The 20,031-nt window shown below is 35.1% G+C and overlaps 1 protein-coding gene and 1 non-coding gene across 2 annotated transcripts; one reads left to right on the forward strand and one right to left on the reverse strand.

Annotated features, from left to right (window-relative positions):
- Window positions 1–4,611: 4,611 nt before the first annotated feature.
- On the forward strand, window positions 4,612–4,683 carry TRNAE-UUC. Its single transcript has one exon. It is a non-coding gene; the product is annotated as a tRNA-Glu (tRNA).
- An 827-nt stretch (window positions 4,684–5,510) lies between these two features.
- On the reverse strand, window positions 5,511–14,446 carry LOC120176300 (cleft lip and palate transmembrane protein 1 homolog). The gene is made up of 12 exons (XM_039182749.1): window positions 14,171–14,446; window positions 13,936–14,082; window positions 13,715–13,829; window positions 13,540–13,634; window positions 13,189–13,292; window positions 13,010–13,047; window positions 9,695–9,930; window positions 8,799–8,892; window positions 8,508–8,698; window positions 7,607–7,826; window positions 6,594–6,761; window positions 5,511–5,950 (listed from the first exon to the last, which is right to left on the reverse strand). The coding sequence occupies exons 1-12, from the start codon at window positions 14,384–14,386 to the stop codon at window positions 5,799–5,801; spliced, it is 1,776 nt and encodes a 591-aa protein (XP_039038680.1). The 5' UTR covers window positions 14,387–14,446; the 3' UTR covers window positions 5,511–5,798.
- Window positions 14,447–20,031: the final 5,585 nt, after the last annotated feature.

Genomic DNA, 20,031 nt, shown 5'->3' on the forward strand with positions numbered 1-20,031 from the left:
GAGGCATTAATCCAAAAACATGTCTGTTATTATAAATAATCTTTATTGGGACAAAAGTGTTATTTCTTAAGAAACAAAAACATCATGACAGCTTCTGACAGGTTGACTAGTCTTTCTGCCTTCGTCTATCACCGGTTGAATACCCTGCCGAACCGCTCCGGCTTCTCTGGCTAAACCATGTAAGTGACGAGCTACTTTTTTTACTTGTTCCTAGAAGTATCGAATGAATGCATCTCTAGCTTTCATCCTTTGTTGAGCCTTGTTCTCTAACAGAAACGCTATTGGAGCCCTCCATCGATAGAAGCTATCCAAAGTTCATTTGCTTGTTTCTTGAACTCGTCAATAACAGCTTCCGATTTCAGCTATCGTTTCGCCATCTTGTTCTTGTTGTCTTTGAAGGGACTCTCCAGGTCATTAACCTTTTTCTCATTTGCCCCTGCAACCTTTGCCAACCCAAAGTTACTTTAGATGTGCCCAGTCCATTCTGAGTCCTTCACAATGCAGCAAAGTGGTATATTCTTCGATTGTGGACACTACATCTTCTTGATTGAATGTGACACATAGTCGCCTTGTAGATTGTCCTCCTTTTCATCTCTTGTATTACAACCCCTTTGTCTATTAATGCAAATTATTTATGTTTAACGAACACATTTTTATGGATCAACACCTCTTGCATTATGTTATGACAATGCAAATGCAATGCAGAGAATGATGAAAAAATGACACAAACAAAATAAGGTAGATTAGTTAGTGTACGCAAACAAAAAAAAAAGTGAAATTTGTTAGTATAAGTAAGACAATTGGTACATATAAAAATGTCATTCAAAGATGAATATAACACCTATCTCGTCATGATATATACCCGAGCATGCTTTTATTAGATAGTAATCCTACCCAGACAAGTTTTCTACCCACAATGATATATTTACAAGAAATTAATCCTAACCACATGTTATCTAGTTCACATGATGTCATTCAACAAAATTTAAAACAAAAGGAAAGGTTTAGAAACGCTCCCCCTTTGTGTACACTTAATTTGGCTACCTATTGACGGACAGAGGTTTGATATGACTATACATATGGTGACCGTTCTACGGTTCACTATATGCATGGTTTTGGATCTAACGAGATAAGGGTACTCAAATTCACCCATTACAGGTTTCGAGCGGAACGAGTTCAATTCGAGATGATACATTCCCTTATGTCCACACAGAGAATAAATTCACACGAAGACATAAGGTATATGAATCCCGAAGGTTACTTGTTATGCCCACACGGAGAATAAATTCTCACGAAGGTGTCACTTTCACCCCCACTTAGAAAGGGTTCAGAGCTCGGGTGTAGAGCTTATGTTATGCAAATGCCCGTGATGTGTGTGAGGAGGAACATACTTTTGACTAAAAAATTCGACCAACTTGGAAAGATGTGAAAGCAAAAATCAAAATGTTAGTATAACAATTAAAAATGAAGCAATTACAAACTTCAATAAAATACTCATAAGTTAACTAAAAACTCGAACTCATAATTTCCACCAAAAAGACAATGTGCTAGCGACTTTCAGCCTGACTCTCTAAAAATAGTCCACAGCAAAGTTGCCAAGCTGTCATAATCATTTTAGATGGAACAATTATTTATTGCTTAAAAACGGTTACGACTTTTAATTTTAAAAAATTGGCGGTTTTGAATTGATTTGGAATAAATTGTAAAGAGTCACCATCGACATTTGTATTAGGTAGGTCGAATACCTAAAACCGTCTTTTAAAACAATTTTTTTTTAAAAAATCGTTTTTAAGATAAAAAAAAACTGGTATGCTTTTACAAAGATTCGATTAAAATGGATTCGGGAGTTGGTTACGTGTGGGGAAGGATTATCACCCCCACAACGCCCAAAATTGGTACTGTGTTGCCTACACGTTGTCATAAATAGTGGAAATCATGAATTGAATATAAAGTTAAAATATGATCCGTTTATTGAAATTTAATTAATTTGCTTAGAATTAATTATTTAAAAAAAATCCTTTTACACAATTGATATTTATAAACTTAAAAGACCAAAATGGAAACTTTATGGATTAAATAGAAAAACAAGAATTTAAAGGACTAAAATATAAAATTAGAAACCTAAATGACTAAAATAACAAAGACAAACATTTAAAGGACTAAAATAATAATTATAAAAAAATAGAATCAAACTTACCAATATTAAAAAATACATGTACTAAAAATGGAAATAATCCATAAATAATAATTAATCCTAAATGCCCAAATAACGACTAAAATAAAATAACTAAAAATATTGGGACCAAAATCAAACATTAATAAACATGCAATAATCAAACAGATAAAAACTAAAACAATCTAACATGAAAATACACATCTTAATTATAAATAAAATAAGAAACAATGGCTCATACTTAAATAAAACAATAAAACATTTAAAGGTAAATAGGGACGAAAATACAAAATAATCAACATAAGAAATCAAATCAAAACAATATTAAAAGTTTCATTGATGATAAGGACATGAAAATTACAACCATGGAGGGCCCGCTTCACAAATATTCCATACGTGAAGCATTAAATAAATTTGATTGGTATTTGGCCAAGAAACCAAACAATGCACGGTGAGAAACCCTCCCTTTTCTTTTCTCCTTCTCAAAGTTTTTTTCTCTATTTATTTTCACCCCAACTCTCCTCCCTCGATGATATGCTCTCTTTCCCCCTTAATGGTGGTTGTATGTGATTTATTTATATTTTTTTTTTGTGGAGAATAATTAGGTTTAGTGGGTATAGTGGAATAGGTATTTTGAGTGGAATTTAATGGTGGATGAGTGGGTTTGAGTGGTGGTGGTTTGAGTGGGTTGTAGTGGGGATAGTGGGTAGGTATTTGGTTTATTTAGTGGTTTAGATTATAATTAATAATAATAATAATAATTAATATTTTTTTAAATTCGAACAAAAACAGATGTTTACAAATAATATGGCTTTTAGGGATATCAATAATCCATTGTCATCCAGTGATTAGGATATCTGCCTTTTACCCAAGATCCGAGTTTAATTCTTGGCAATGGAATTTTTTTTCTTCAATATCGTAACTTCTAGTTAGAAAATAATTTGACTATTTTCACATCATTAGAATGAAAATATTGAAAAGCTAGCAAGGTTATTAGATACAGAACATTAACATTTTCCAGCATCAGATGAGATGTCAAAATATGCTTGAAGAGACATCAAAAGGGACAACCTTGATCTGCAGTACAGACTAGACCAGTGTTACCTAATTCGCCCCCCACCCCACGAATCTCGCTTGGATTCGTTCGTTTCAATTCGGGTTTCGTCCCCGTGCCAAATCGTTAAGGAACACATTCCATAACGATGAAAGTAGCGAACCAAAAACCCATCAACCATCATAGAAAAAAAAGGAATATAAGTTCAGTGGGAGAAAGGGTGGAAAAAAGGGTAATGAAGGCGGTGAAAGGGCCGATGATGCAGATCGTTGACGGTGGAGTTAACGGCTCTCTTTTGATCGATATTTTAATCATCGACGGTGGAGACTAAAAGCTTTTGGAGAGAGAGAAAAAAATAAAACTTGCGAAGAAAGAAGAGTAGAGTAAAGAAGGTGATAACGCACGAAATTCAATAAAAAATAAAGTTGTTTTAATATATGTATTTTCATTAGTACACTTTTTGGTTTATTACAAATCTAGTCCTTCTCTTTTATAAAAATTAAAATATTAATCGTTGTTAATTACTAATTAGGTTCCACATAGTTGACAAAGACTAATATCTCTTACCATTGAGTACTTAAATTTGAGTCTCATTATATATATGTCTCCGAAGAAGTATACCTCCAACGAACCACAAACAATAAAATTATCGAATTATAATTTTGTACTCGTTTCACGAATCAAAGCGAATCACGAAATTAGGTAACAATGGACTAGACTAGAGGAGCGAATCCTAATCTTTTAGTGGTAAGTATAGGCGATTAAGCTTCATTGTCAATAATCATCTCTCAAAGGACACAAGTGATGGACTTGCTGAAGGGGGAAAATCCTATTTACAGACCAATGCTAACGCAAAATGCTAAGACTCACATCAAAGGCAGGCAGGCAGGTCAGTGGACAAATCTACTTGTCTCCTACTACCAAGGAACATTGATGCAGTGTAACAACTCAAGGGGTTCAACACTCAAAAGGATGGGTAGAACAGAAAATATATACATCATTGTTGATAGAATATCTTGGATTTAATTTGATTTCCTGGAAGAGTAAGAATCAAACTGTTATAGATAGAACAATTGCAGAAATGGAAACAAAATATCATTTCTAGTAACCGAGTCGATAATTTTGTTTTCCTCCCTACAGACAAAGGAGATGAAGAGCATGAGAGAAACTACTTAAAAAACTAATGCTGTGTTTAATACCAAAAGTAGTCCAACATTCAACCGAATCAGAACAACTAGATGAAGAAAATCAAACTTGAATTTAACATTTGATCAACCATGATTCTTAGTGAGGAAGCACACTTCTCGGGTGACCATGGCTTTTGAAACATCATCAGATATTGTAAAAACAATATCATAAATTATTAAAACATAAATATCGACGATCCATTGTCGTCCAGTGGTTAGGATATCTGGCTTTCACCCAGGAGACCCGGGTTCAATTCCCGGCAATGGAATTTGCTTTTTCTGCTTTATCAGAAAATATTGAGAAGCCAGCAAGCCAGGTTATTAGATACAAAAACAGTAATACACTCCAATCACATCCTGCTAAGCTCGATTATATATAAACTTTAATGTCAGCATGAGAACTATATATAAACCAAGTAAAGCAAATCACCTTGGGATTTTTATATGCTTCCATAGAGTGAAGTACTCATTTTTTATAACCCTAAGGTTTCAGCACTCACCTTTGCAGTTCTTCCAACTTGACTTTCAGCTTGTAAAAATGGAGAATATTTTTTTTTAAATATCTGACAGATTTGGGGTTTGTTGGAGTCTGCAGAAGTTGAAGCTTTATGCTAGACGCTGCTCTTCTTCTCATTAGCTCAGTAACCATATTTTGTTTTGCCTTATTCTCTCTTTCAAAGTGCGGTGGCCAAGCTTTTTTTAGGATGAAAGAGGGGGTATATTCAATACTTGCTAATTGTGATGTTATGTTGGAACGATTGTCAGATATTTAATTAAGACGTGACACAAGCTGTTAGAAAGTAGTTGCATTGGTAAGACATGATTAACAGTAATAGTTAAGAGTTTCAGATTTAAATCCTTTTCTCCACTTTTGATTTAAACCAACCGACAAAGGAGTATTGTCGATGACGAAGTAAGAAGCAGGGCCATTTGGGGGCTATCGAGAAACACCAAAATCATAAAATGGATTTGGATTCTGATTCATCATTACCTAATATCACAGCAAATGCCGGGTCATGTAATATGATTTGTTTAAATCTTAGGATGACTAGGAAGTTATACATCTCATTCTATAGAGTAAAAATGTCAACAACAAAAAAAAAAACCAAATTTCACATTGATCAAATTTAAAAATTAAGCAAAAAGAGAAGATCTTGATACAACCATGTTATCCAGCTTCACATGGTACTAAAAATCTGAGAATAACGACAGCTCTTTCTATTGCAATTCCGGAGAGGAAACAGACCTCCGTCTCTTTCTTTCTTTTCCAACCCAATTTTCTAAAGCAAACACTAGAAAAGCATCTGTCGTGAAATTTTACGTTTCTTTTCACTAAAGAGTAGCTAAAAGCTAAACTAACGGGAAAAGAACAGCCAAACCAAGTTCAGTTGGTTTTCTTATCATCTTCATCGGCAGTGGTAATATCTGTACTGCCAGACGCCTGATCATCCTCGCCACCAAAACCAAATTCGTTTATTCGTTTCTTATCCACAGGATATACCCACCTCTGGTACAGATAGATTAAAAATATAAGATCTGCAAAACAAACATGAGAATGAGAATTACCCCTGATATCCATGGAATACACAATATACTTACAGAACATTTGTAATCCAGAATGTTCTTTTAACTCAAATTAGACTCGCTCAGGATCAGCATTTGTGACTATATATACTCAACTCTATGTATTCAAAGCAAATAATAACTTCAAAGAGTAAAAGGCCAAGAAACACTGCAATAGCTAGGCATGCTCTTACCCTTTGAGTATGTAAAAGTACAATGACTGATTAGACAAAAGGTTAAACCAGCACTTATCTCAAATACACATTCCAAGTTGATGAGTTGCAAGTTTCTGTTTTTTCTTTTTTTAATGAAACTTTACTGAGGATCTTTCATAATTAATTTTCCCTTACAAAATCAAACAGATTATCAGATAATGAGTCATTATCCCCTTTGTTTCTGTTAGGATTATAAATCCAAAACCAACATATTTGCTTGGTAAGGAGGAATGGGAGGAGGATGGCAACTTCTTTATTGCAATGGTTACAATCAAAACCACCTTCCTATTTCATAGCTTAACCATTGGTTAACAGCTTTTCCTCTTCTCTTTTGCATCCCTCCAAAGCAATCAAATCATGAGAATTAAAAAATAAAACAAAACAAAAAAATTATATCTTACCATCACGGAAAACAGAAAGTCGATGAAGTGTTGGCATTTTTATGACGAATGCAAAGAGATCATCGATGATGGTGTTGAGGAACTTGTAAGTCATCTGCCTCCAGGGTAAATGAGCCACAGATTTGAGCTTATAGTTTATGAAAAGTTGAGGGCACATCATAATAAAACCTGCCAAAAACATAGAAGGAAATCAACATTATTGCAGTTCAAATATGCACAATTTAAAATTTTGCAGCATATAAAGAAGTAAACATAAAAATTTGAATAAAACATATAGATGAAAAAGAAAGTGAGCCTTCACATAACAAGCATAGGTTGGGGCTCATTGACCATACCAATTTAAAGACAATCAAATTCATCATTATGTAAGTGTCTCCTTTCTCTTACTGATAATTTCATATAACGATTAAACATCACAAAACAGGCAACTCAAATCACAAAGTAAAAGACCCAATTCAATTAGTTATGTTAATCTTCAAGTGTCCTTGCTCTCCAAGTTGTGGTAACTTTTTATCCTCTACCTAAAGCAATACTTGGTTGCCTATCCAGAGTTGTTTTGTTTCCTTCTTAGAAACTTGCATAGAGGACAAGGCACTAGGCCTATCAGGGGCTTTTCCTAGGCCTAACAATACATGATTTATCGTAGTTATTTTGCCAAAGAAAACAACCTAAGCGTGTCTGAACTAACAACAATATTGATGTTGTTTGTGCGATGAAATTGTCCAGAGTTCTTACACCAGTTAAAGTAACAGGAAAATGACATAGAGACCAAGGCCTAACAGCTTTACATATTGCATAAAGGTTACAAAGGGAGTAGATGAAAATACAAGTAAAGAAACGTCATAGAAGTTATTGCTATTTTCTTCTCTGACTTTACCGAAACTGAACTTTCACTATATCAAACTTCCCCCTGGGGTGGAGAGAGAAAAATCGCCGTATCAATATGTTACAGTTGTCAGTAGGTCACCGACAATGGTATCATACAAAGAAAGAGTAAAGGAAAAATGGCTTACCAAACATATACACACAGCTTGTGAGTGAAGAGAGAATCCAAGAATACCAGCTCTTATGTCGCTCATACATAAGGGAGTAAATAGAAAAGCAAGCAACAAGGAGGAAAAGCACGTAGGACAAATACTTCATTGCTATATCATCGTATTCCTTCGTCTTATTGCTTGCATATGAATCACGATCTCGGAACCTCAACATAGGTATCTTTCCAGATCTATCCACCTGAAGAAAAACAATTATTGCAAAATTTGATACTCTTGCAATAAATTAACTGAAAGATAGCAGATGATATAGCCAGATTGGCCCTAGATGTTATACCATCAATTACTAAAAAATAAATTTCAAATTAAATGTAATGATAATATAGGATCCATGCAAAACTTGATGAACGTATACAGACCAACTATCAAAACATGACCAGAACAGAGGTTTTTAGAGTACAAATCAAACAAATAATCAGATTGGCAAGCCAAGAAGAAAAGTAAGAAGAATTATTGTTCTCTTGTATCTTTCCAGTAACAACAGTAGAGAAGAACGAAGCATCTAAACAAGAATCATGAATGGAAAATGGCATTTATGTGCTAATATGCCCCCAAATTACTTAAAAGCAGATTGAAAATGATGGTTTCTGCATTCAGTTACACAGGATATAAAATTTATGCCTTTGAATAAAGAACACTTATTAAGGAAGAAAAACAGATAACAAAGAACTAAGTATGATCATATACAAGGTTACCTATATCCTCGGGGAATCAGAAAACTTTAACACAGAGACAGGGATCTCATTCAATATCAAACTTTCAGTACAGATGTATCTAAAAGCTGGTTTTTCTTTTTCCTTCTTAGAGTGCCCAAGATTTAAATGAGATATCCAGCAAAACAAGTGTTTGTATGAACTCATACCTCTATGTGCATTGCTTTCCCTATCTTCCAAAACTCGATGCAGCAACCAATTCCAGAACTTGCCAGTATCATCCATGAGGTCTCATTGTCAAGTAGATAGAGGAAAACAATGAGCTGACACAAAAAGCTAACAACAACAGATTTTGCAGACAGTCCTTCCATAGACTTATTTTTGTTCCAAAACTGGATATCTGCAAAGAAAAAAACCAACATATTATACCTAAGTTTCCAGGGGCCAAAATCCCAACCATTTGAAGAACAAAACATTTTCAAGATAACAGAAACATTTACCATTCTTGAAAGCCAAGAAGTCGAACACAGAATGAAGCAAAGAAACAACCATTGTGATCACTAGCAAGTATGGATTTCCTTCCAGGAAGACCCTCTACAAAATTTATTAAGCAAATAGTCAGCATTTCAAGGATAAAAGAGAATAAAAGGATCCTTAACTTCATGGTAGTGGCATTCAACCAAACTAAAAATAATAATTAGCTCTTTCAACATAAGGGGTTCACTATTCATAACTTTTTTTTTATTTCCATATCAGCAGAAAAGTATAGAATGTTTTCGGTTCAGGAGAGTAACAAGCAGCCCAAACCTTATGAAAAACAAAATCCAATTAAATACATATGCAAAAAAGTTATTGATAATACCCTCATCATGGTTCTGTTAAGAAAGAATTGGTTGCTAATAGAAGAAAGAAGCAAGGGAAGAAGAAACCATTCTTTCTTCAAAGGATATCATTTAATTTGCTACTCCACTTATTTTAATATCAAATCTCTTTCAACTTGAAGGATTTCTTTAAAAGAAGCAACAAGAGCACTTATGCCATTTTCTAATCTCGCATAAGCAACTAAGAGCCTCTCACTAGAATAGCTGCGGGCCTGCTAACATTAGAGACTTCAGTATGCTGCCAACCTTTTCTAGTGGACTAGTTTAATTATAGAATGGGACTAATATCAATCTAAAACTGTTCATGACCTGACCCAGAGTAAAAATTAAATATCCAGCTTGCACAAGTTATCAACCCCAAGTTAGAAGTGAAACCCAATCCATATAGATTACTTTCACTGGAAGATAGAAAATACCTTTAGTCATTTTACAAATCTAAAATCTTTTTCCTTATCATAATCTATAATGATTTGTAAAAGGACTAAAGTTCCAAGGCAATGGAAGATAGAAAATACCTTCAGTTCATCAGCCTCGCCTTCAAGCATGCTTCCATAACTGCGATGAATTTGGAATGATTGGTCAATCTGCAGGAATAGTTGCCACTTCATCATGCTTATGGGTCCAACCTCCAAATTAAGAAGTAATTCTGTCACTGTCTCATTAATGGCTATCAACTTATCTCTAAGTAACCAAAACTCATTGAAGAAGATGGTAGGATAGTAATTTCCATTACTAGGATCGATATTTAAGTCTGCAAATCTGAAGTCAAGAAACTCATAGCCGGTATATTTGAAGCTCTAACACTATTAAAATAGTAGTTTCCAATATGTAACAATTGGATCATCAAATATGGGTTCAATTCAACAAACATATTATATCCAGCAAGATGATTAAGGGTTAAAATGAAAGATACGAGCATCTATCTGAAAGATACAGAGATCTTTATCAGTAAGCAAGATGTGGTTATAGCAACAGTGATTTCTATCAAATTCAAATTATGGTAAAAATTTGAACCAATTAATAAGCTAACAATGATTGTGCCTCTCCCTGTAGAGATAGTACCGTGGATGGGTCAACCGACCATCATACTACGGCCAATGACTGCCCTACAAGTAGGATTGGGTTTGAGGAAGTCAAAATGGCTCTTAGAAAGATGGGAAGGGACAAAGTTGTCGATCCTGATCAAATTCCTATTACTATGTGGTTAGCCCTAGGAGAAGAGGGAGTTAAGTGGTTGACCAACATCTTTAATATTATTTTAGAGACTTCCAAGATGCCGGAGGAGTGGAGAGAGTCTACGGTGATACCAATCTATAAGAATAAAGGAGATCCCCAACGTTGTGGTAACTACAGAGGTATTAAACTACTCAACCATACCATGAAGCTATGGGAAAGGGTGATAGAGGCAAGGTTGAGACAAGTTACTAGGGTTTCGGAAAACCAATTTGGCTTTATGCCAGGCATGTCTACCACGGAGCCGATTCATCTACTTCGACGGCTTATGGAGAAATATAGGGAAAATTCTAGAGATCTTCACATGGCGTTCATTGACCTTGAGAAGGCTTATGATAGTGTTCCCCGCGATACGATCTGGAAGACTTTGGAAACGAGACGAATCCCAACTGCTTATATCCGGGCGATTCGTGATATGTACTGTAGATCTACTACATTCGTCAGGACTACAGTTGGCGACACCGAGGCATTTCCGGTGGAAATCGGACTCCACCAAGGGTCGGCCCTTAGCCCTTACATTTTCGCCTTGATTATGGACGACATCTTTTGTGCGACACCAGCCAGTGTACCATGATGTATGCTTTTCGCTGACGACATTGTCCTAGTTGCTGAAACAAAATCTGAGTTGAATAGTAGACTGGCTACCTGGAAGACTACTTTGGAAGAAAAAGGTCTAAGGATCAATATTGAAAAGATAGATTATTTATGTTCAAACTTTAGTGGGAACCAATACGATGAAGATGTAGAAGTATGCATAGAAGGACACGTTCTCCCCTCAAAGGATTGTTTCAAGTACCTAGGGTCTATGATACATAAAGATGGGGGTGTAGATGATAACGTTACACACCGTATAAAGGCGGGATGACTAAAGTGGAGGGTCGTTACTGGAGTTTTGTGTGACAAGAAAGTGCCTCTAAAACTCAAGGGAAAATTTTATAGAATGGCAATAAGACAGTGTTGTTGTATGGATCAGAATGTTGGGCAATCAAGAAGGATCACGTAAGGAGAACAGAGGCCGCAGAAATGAGAATGCTTCGATGAACATGTGGTAGGACTCTGTGGGATATGACAACAAACTCTGCTATTAAGATGTCCTTGGGGGTGGTGCCTATTTCTGAAAAATTGAGGGAGGGAAGACTACGGTGGTTTGGGCATGCCCTTAGGCGACTACTGTCGGATGCAGTCAGGAGGGTAGATTCGATTACAGTCGACGGTGCCAGAAAGTGAGGACGACCAAGACGGAAGTGGAAAGTCTGCTTGAGATCTGATTTGATGGATTTAGCCCTTACCAAGGACATGACCTCTGATAGGAAAGTATGAAGACTTAAGACTAGGGTAGTGTGGGTCACATCATTAGGGTGTATCATCTCTGTCTTCTTTTAATGTCTTTGTAGTAATTTCCATGACTTCTACTTTTTATACGTTTCTGTTATTGGTATTTATGAAGGCTTAGAACTGGACATGCTATCGTTGGCTTCTGTGTATCATTCTCTTCATGTTTCCTCTTTTAAATTTAGTCGGGTCTAACGTTACTGTCTATATGCAGAGATTTTTTCGCATGGTTTTATTGCAGGGATTACTTCCTATTAAAGACGCGCATAGGATATTAATGACTACATATGAATACTGTTCAACTATGTATTTATGTATTTATTTATACATGCATTGCATTTTTATCTATATTTTTGATTTTCTGACTGCCGGGGGTCTTCCACGGAAGCTACTCTCAACCTGGCGTTGGGAGCAGCCTACTACCCTACCTCCCCCTTACCCCATTGCATATGGGAATTGGGTTTTGTTGTTGTTGTTGTTGTTGTTATTAACATAGATTCCCCCCTGGGTGTCTGAATGGAGAGAAAAATCATATAGGCAAACCCAAATAAAAGGGGAATTAACAAAAAGACTTGGTTGAGTTGGGATGACTTCAATTAATATTCAAGCACAAAGATGTTATAGCTGAGAAACAATAAAAGTTTATATTCTGATCAATAGTTGAGAATGAAAAATTATAAAAAGAGCTTCAAAGTTCGATGCTTCTTAATCCTTTGATCTTCCTTTCTAGATTAACTCCAACAGAATTCTTACATATACTAAGGAGTGATGAGAACGGCTACAATAGTCCTTGGTACTTCCGATCTAATTCATGGTGAAAATGGCAGAGTTTTTCTTCACCAAATTACCATCTGGCTAACCTATAGGAAAGTCAATGAGCTAAAGTATAATCCTCCGCTCTCTCTCGATTAATAGAAATCTGTACTTTCATGATGAAAATGGCAGACTTTATCTTCAGCTAATTATCTGGCTAACCTATAAGGAAAGTCACTGAGCTAAACTATAAACCTCGCTCTCTTTAGATTAATAGAAACTTGTACTTTCATAGCTTAGGACTATGTTTTGACCAAATTTCCACTGCAAAAACCAGAGTCGTATAAAATCAAAGTGTTCCAGAATCCAACTCGTACCATGTAAAATATAAATGATTTCTTTGAGCTTTACTAAGATTGTAAGAGTAAATCAAGAAATTGAAAACTTATATAGGTCATAAAAAACCATAATTGAGATGCAATATGACAAAAAGGTGAGGAACATAAGGATACAAGGAGACACATTCGGTGGTACAGCATTATGACCATATCTGGGAAGATAAAAAAAAGCCCAAATGTTAGTTTATTTTCAAAAGAAGAAAACAAGCAAATATCTTGATGCGGACAGAGATAAACAGCAATCTAACTCTTTACAGAAAATTACAGAAACATGAAAATAAGAAGCAACTTACTGTGTAAAATCTTCAACCAAGTTAATTGTAATATTTGGTTTCCAATAAGAAATCCATTCAACAGGGCCGTCATCTTTAGAATCAGCTTCAGCATCATCAGCCACCTGAATTAACATGTTCCACGCTTAGATCAATATAGTGTACCAAAATCCAGTGGAACTGGAGAGGCATAAAATATCGGAAAAGAGATGTTATCATGAAGAACATTGAACGAAATTCAAACATACAAACACCAACCAAAATTCGATCTAGCCTACTAGAACCCAAAATTGTTTTTCTTAAAAAATAACAATATTCTTAAAAAATAACAACATTCTTCAACCGAATAAGCTAAAGTAGTAAAGAACAAACCATAGCCACAGGTTCAGACCCTTCAGCATCCTTGGAGTTCCCAATCAGACTTTTCCTTTTATCTGATCTTGACTTGGGCAAATATTCCACCACAGCTGAAATCAATTAAAAGAGGGTTATTAATAGTTCACCATTAATCTCCAAAAAAGAATATAATGACTGAGGGTAGACTCACGGTGAGTCCTCCCAAAGGCAGCTTGAGGCTGGTATTCAGGGTCGTTTGGATCTGGAGGGTAACCCGAGCGTGCGAAGAAAACGTGGGCATAGAGACTACCGTTGTTTTTCAAGGCCTGAGAGATTTAAACATCAACTTCATCAAACGCTCCAACTCTTAACAGATAAATAACCAAATTATAAGCAAGTAAAAACGGAAAGACATGTTCCCAAACTCCTTACATCGGAAGGATGGTAATTTAAAGAAAGAGTACGAGTGCTTTCAGGACCCCAGGTGGCGTAAGGAATATTAGTTTCATGCCAAACAAGAGAAGATTCGTTCCCAAAGTCATTGAACCTTTGGTGCTCAGAGAGATATAACCACATATCCTGGAAAAAAAACACCATAAACATCATACAAAAATGAAAGAGAAAATTTAAGCTGGATTTGGCTAGTTTGTTGAATGAATTTTCATACCAAGGGTTCGCCCTTCTGGAAGAGATTGGAGATGAGGTGAGAAGGATCGGCAGGCTTTTTCGGAAAGAAGAATTTGGAAGCGAAGTACCAAAACACGGCGATCCTTATGATTCCAGTTATGGACTGTCCGAATCCGCCTTGTTGCTGCTGTCGCGGTTGCTGTCCTCCTCCTCCGCCACCTCCGCTCGCTGCTACAACTGCTGCTGGCGGCGACATGTTTTATTTTTCCCTCTCTCAGATGGGGGGTCCTCGAGTTTCGATTACTTCAAAATTAACACGGAAAAAGAGAGTAGGCTTTGATGGTGAAACTAAAGCAAAGATGCAAGGAGATATTTTTTTCCTTTATCTTATGACGGGTAAATATATAATTTGGTCCCTAAATTTAGTATAAATATTCAATTTGGTATCTAAACCCTTTTTGTCAAAATTGGTACTTGAATTTGAATGAAAGACTCAATTTAATTCCTATTTTTTTTCTTCATATGAATAATTAAATTTGATTACTCGATTCAAAATGATACCTGAAGTTGGTCTTTTAAGTTCAAGTAAATTTTAAGTAATTGGAATTAAGAATTTAAATTTAAGCATTAATTAAAAATTAAAAAAAACAAATTAAAGTATCTAATTAGATATCTGAAAAAAATAAGATTCCGAATTAAAATTTGAAATTAAATTTAAATATTGAATTAAACTTAAAAAATTTAAATATCCTATTAAAACTTAAAATTAAGTTCAAGAACTAAAATACATTACTAATAGGACTCCTTTGTAGAAACCAAAAAGTTGTTTGGTTCTAACGTATTGGAACTTGAGTGAATTTAGTAGAAAATAGAATAAGTAAAATATAATAATAAATTAATTTTTTTAAAGAATGTATGATTAATAGGGAATCATACACAAGAAGAGCTAAGCGTGTCTCATTAAAAACTTTTTTAAATTTAAATGGAGAAAAAGAATACACGCATAACTCCCGAAGCTAATACAAAAATTCCCAAAAGAGACTAATCATACAAATCAACCCGAACGAAGCACATCCTCAATAATAAATCAAATTTTATATAATAAAAATGAATTAATATATTAAAATTTACATAAACCTAAAGCTGTTGAGACTAACATTGCTAGTAATGCTAAAGCAGATCAAATGGTTCATTCCTGATATGCAGCTCTTGAGGTTGACGAGTCTGGTGAGGTTAGGAATAATACTATTAATGATGATGTTCCTTCTAGAGAAGTTAGGCCACCACCATGGAATTCTAAAGGCAAGCAAGTGGTTAAAAATCAAATTGAGCAAGACAAGGGTAAACATATTGGTTCGCTGTTTCAGCTCGCTGGCTCTACTGATTCCTTGAATGATAGAAACATTGATGTTGAGGCTCATCTCTCTAGCCCTAAGAGCTTGTCCAACACACGGGGACCGGACCTTGTGTAGAGTCTTTGGTTCTCAATTAAGAGGTGCATGATATTTTCAATAAACCCAATATTAATGTCAGAAGTCATGTTGTTGTTACTATTCTTGAACATACAAAGGACAAACAATCTTTACAAAAGACCAAAACTGAAGTGTCTACCGTATGGTCGAAAGGACTCAAGATAAAAAAGAATATTTCCCACAAGGTACCATCGACGCCGGTTCTAGCTGATTGGTTTCAATCTGCTTCGGTGAATTTGCATTGCTCAGTTCAAAAGAAAGTTCCCTCCCGCATGCAACAGGTAATATCAAGAAGGAAAATCTTGGGATTGATAGCGAGGCTAAATTGGTGGATTCCTCTAGTTCCAGTGGTGGTGTACAACCAAGTACCAACTAATCTTGTCCTTGACTGGTTTTCTCTTCTAGAATAACCACGGGGTTGCTAGCCCCATGTATCGAAGATATTTCAAGCAGATGATACGTTATCATTGTCCCAGTTTTGTGGCTCTTCTGGAAACAAGAATTAGTGGTTCGAGGGTTCATCACGTAACATTCCAAAAACCGGGTTAGTGACTAAAATATAAGTTTCTGAAACTTTGTGGTCAATTTCGAAGAATTAAAAAGTTTAGAGACTTAATTGAAATATCTTTGTGTATGATTAAATAGCAAAGAAGTAAGGATGGAAGGGTATTATGGTCATTTGATAAGAAATGAATTAAATTCATTTCGGTGTCTATATATCCACATGGAGAAAGAGGAGGAAAAGAGAGAAATATCTAGAGACTTTGTGTAACACACATCTCCTGTATACCCTTCCGTACATGAGATACATATGTTATGTCACTTTTAAAACAATTTCATATTTGAAAACCCGAAAAATTTTGTTCCTTTTTATAAAATATTTTAATATAATAATAATAAAAAAAACATGCATTACATTTAAGTAGATAAACAAAAAGTGATGTTTAAACATTTCATCATTTTACATAATGGTAAATCAAATACTTTTCAGAGCATTTTTACTAAATCTATTATATGCCAACTAATTACATCAAAAGTAGACATGGGTGTCGTACTGTTACTGATGAGGCGATACTTGCTATGATGTTCGATGGTCTCCTTACTCAGCTTGTATTAATACCTATGCATGAAATTAATACATGCTAGGAAATTTCTTAGTGAGACATAATTAATCATAATCAAAATTCTAAACACGAATATATCATGACCATTTTGATGTCCATTAATTCTTTCAAATTCTTTAAACACTCTATAGTTCACACCTATAGTGCCAATATATTCATTTCCCAACCATTCCTATAATTTACGTGGGTTGTACACACAATACCAATACAGAAATTCATATACTTTTTAGGAATTTCTTAGGTTTGCCCATATAGTTCCCATACGAAAATTCACACACTTAGTATGAATTTCTTACTTTGCACACATAGTGCCTATACGGAAATTCATACACATAATATGAATTTCTTAGTTTGGCACACATAGTGCTAATACATGCACCAGAGTCCAAAGTACATGCTTCTTTGGACAAATGTTTCTACTCGAACCTATTAGAAGAACAAAGTCTCGAAGATTCAAAGCATATCTATTCGGTAAGTATAATGTGAATGAATCATTAAACGATTCTAATGTTGCTCCCTTTAATGTTTTAGATTCGAGGTCGAATCTTTTTGAAGAAAGGGAGGATGATACATGCATCACAAGGCTCACATCAAAGGAAGAAGTAATAACTCTTCCAAATGATCCACTCGTCCAAGCATTGGAAAAGAAGATCAGAACAGAAGCAGACTTACGACGACTTTTTGAATGGGATCCTGATCTTATTTAGTCAATATGTCTTTTGGATATACGACCGTCTGTCTCTTATCTTTCCAACGGTTCTTGAATCGCATCAATCCGATATCGGAAACTCAAGATATGGCTATTTTACTGAAGACGGTGCATGCAGAAAATCCTATACGGGATTTTGTAAATATTACGAATTTTCAATATTTTTATTGATTATTTGTAATATAACTTAATATAGGATGATGCATTATCTTTTAGGATTAAATTTATTATTTTATTAAGAATTAAGGTTGGGTTAAAAATATTATCTTTAGTTATTATTATTTTATTAGGAATTAGAGTTAAGATATGTTTAGTTTATTATTATTTTATTCATTAGTTATTTAGGACCTTTAGAACTCAGCCCCTATATAAAGAAGGCTTCATTAAACTTTTTAATTCAAGATTTCTTTGATTAATAATACAACGAGAGTTCGTTTTTGCAAGTGCTGATTGCCTTGTGCCTTCGAAGCTTCTTCTCCTTGAGTTCTTTCAAGTTCTTGTGATGGAGATTAATCTTCACACTCCAATTTGCCTTTTCATCGCGACTAGGAGGGTTGGTTAGAGCCATATTATCGTGTTTGCCTTTTCATTGCGATTAGGAGGGCTCGATAGGACATTATCCATCGATTTTCCGCATATCCATCCACGTCATCAATCATCTTTACTGTTCACTTTCATAAGGGAGATCTTTTGATTTCTTGGTTATCTTATTTTATTTGCAATTCCTTTATCTTTTCTTTATCTTGTTTTAATCTTATTTCTTATCTTGTTTCCAGCACCAAAAAGAAACCCTAAAGAACCCTATCTATTTCCGCCACCTTCCCCATTCATCCCTTATTGTTCTTCATCGAGTCTAGATCTTTTCTATGTTTGATTATTCAACAAGAGCAACGTTCATCAATCCACCACCGCTTCCCTATCAATTGGTATCAGATTTGGGCCGATTCTTGGAAAGAAGCAAGCAATCTTGCTTGCTCTTGCACACAAAACTATCAAGGTATCCCAACGGAGCTAGTCCAGAGAAGATTCTTCGTTTCAGGTTCTTTTTATTTAATTTTAATTTAGATTCAAATCCTTCTTGTTAGTTTGCTATTTTTTTTCAAAAAAAAACAAAAAAAGCCAAAAAAAAGCCAAAATTTCAAAAAAAATTGTAAACGAAGGTATTTAGGGCTGATTTTCTCCAGATATCATATTCGTCTTAAGTTTAATCTCCAGTCCAAAATTCACTTCGATCAGAGTTCATTAGATCCTTCAAATACATCATTCAAGTTTTATCGGCAGATTCGGTCTAGAATATTGTCGAATTTCTTGAAAATTCTATTGGAGGAATTTTGTGGTGAAAATTTCCAGATTGAAACTCCATATATTGGAGATCATTCACACAAAAAATCAGAATTTTTGAAGATCAAGAACAACTTTAAACAAAGCGATCAAGAAAAATAGATTGTTTGAGGACTCACCGTTCAACAAAGTCTATTGGATACTACTGAAGGTATTTGGTTCTGAATTTTACAGGTGGTTTCTTGACGCATCGAAAGACATTCAAGAATTTTTCCAGAATTTTTGGATACCGGTAACACCCTCAAAAACGTTTCTCAAGTTGATCCAGCATTTTCTAGGTTTTCTGGTTTGGTCATTTTTTTTTCTTTGACTCTTAGTACTTTAGGTTCTTTTGTTTTTTCTCTGTTATTGTTCTTTTGCATTATCTAACACATTATCTTCCTTGTGTTAGTAGGACTAAAGAGTTTGCATACTTCTTCCTTCTTTGCATTCTCGTTCTCTTGGAGTCTAACCTTTGTTTGGCCTCTTAGAGCTTTTAGGTTTTTCTTATCGCCTTTGCTAGTAATTAAACTCCGATACGAACTGTGAAAGACTACATGGTAAAGTGAGTTTTAAAGAGTACAAGATCGGCTTACTTGCCTCTCGTTGTGTTACTTTCTTGGAGTGACTTGTGAGGTTTCTTGCTTTGTTGAATTTTCTTTCTTTTATTTTTATTTTACTTTAAAATTTTCTTTCGAGTGTTATGATTTCAGGATGTGTGACAATAACAACAAGACACTTACGGCTATCTTAGCCGCACTTGCACGACTCACGACTCAAGTTGAAAGATTTGATGAACTTACCAATACTGTGAGAGAACGACAAGAACTACAACTGGATCTACCAAACCAGAATCCAAGACTAAACAATGTTGAACTTTTGGTACCCAGGCGAGAACAACCACGTTTCCAAGCACCCGAACTCTTTGCAAAACCAAAGTTCATGATCCCGTATTTCAAAGGAGACAATGATCCGGACAGGTACATCGATTGGGAAGGAAAAGTTGATCTCATATTCGCATACCATGACTGCCCCCAAGCTAAACAAGTTCCCCTCATCACCATGCAATTCGAAGGATATGCTCAAACTTGGTGGATGCAAACAAGGAAAAAGATCCAGAATTTCCAAATTCCAACAATCACTTCTTGGACCGACCTCAAACAAACCATGAGGAAGCAATTCCTACTGACACATTATACACGAGAAGTTAAACTACGACTACACCGACTTCGATAAGGTAGAAGTTCAGTTAAAGACTACTACAAGGAGATGCAGT

Source organism: Hibiscus syriacus, unplaced genomic scaffold, assembly GCF_006381635.1.
Source record: "Hibiscus syriacus cultivar Baekdansim isolate YM2019G1 unplaced genomic scaffold, ASM638163v2 tig00112231_pilon, whole genome shotgun sequence".
NCBI classification, from domain to species: domain Eukaryota; kingdom Viridiplantae; phylum Streptophyta; class Magnoliopsida; order Malvales; family Malvaceae; genus Hibiscus; species Hibiscus syriacus.

Coding starts and splice junctions, on each gene's coding strand:
- LOC120176300 (XM_039182749.1), bottom strand. CDS start 14,386: ATGTCGCCGCCAGCAGCAGTTGTAGCAGCGAGCGGAGGTGGCGGAGGA. Junction 14,083..14,170: donor TCCAGAAGGGCGAACCCTTG/GTATGAAAATTC, acceptor TTTTTTTTCCAG/GATATGTGGTTATATCTCTC. Junction 13,830..13,935: donor TAAATTACCATCCTTCCGAT/GTAAGGAGTTTG, acceptor TAAATCTCTCAG/GCCTTGAAAAACAACGGTAG.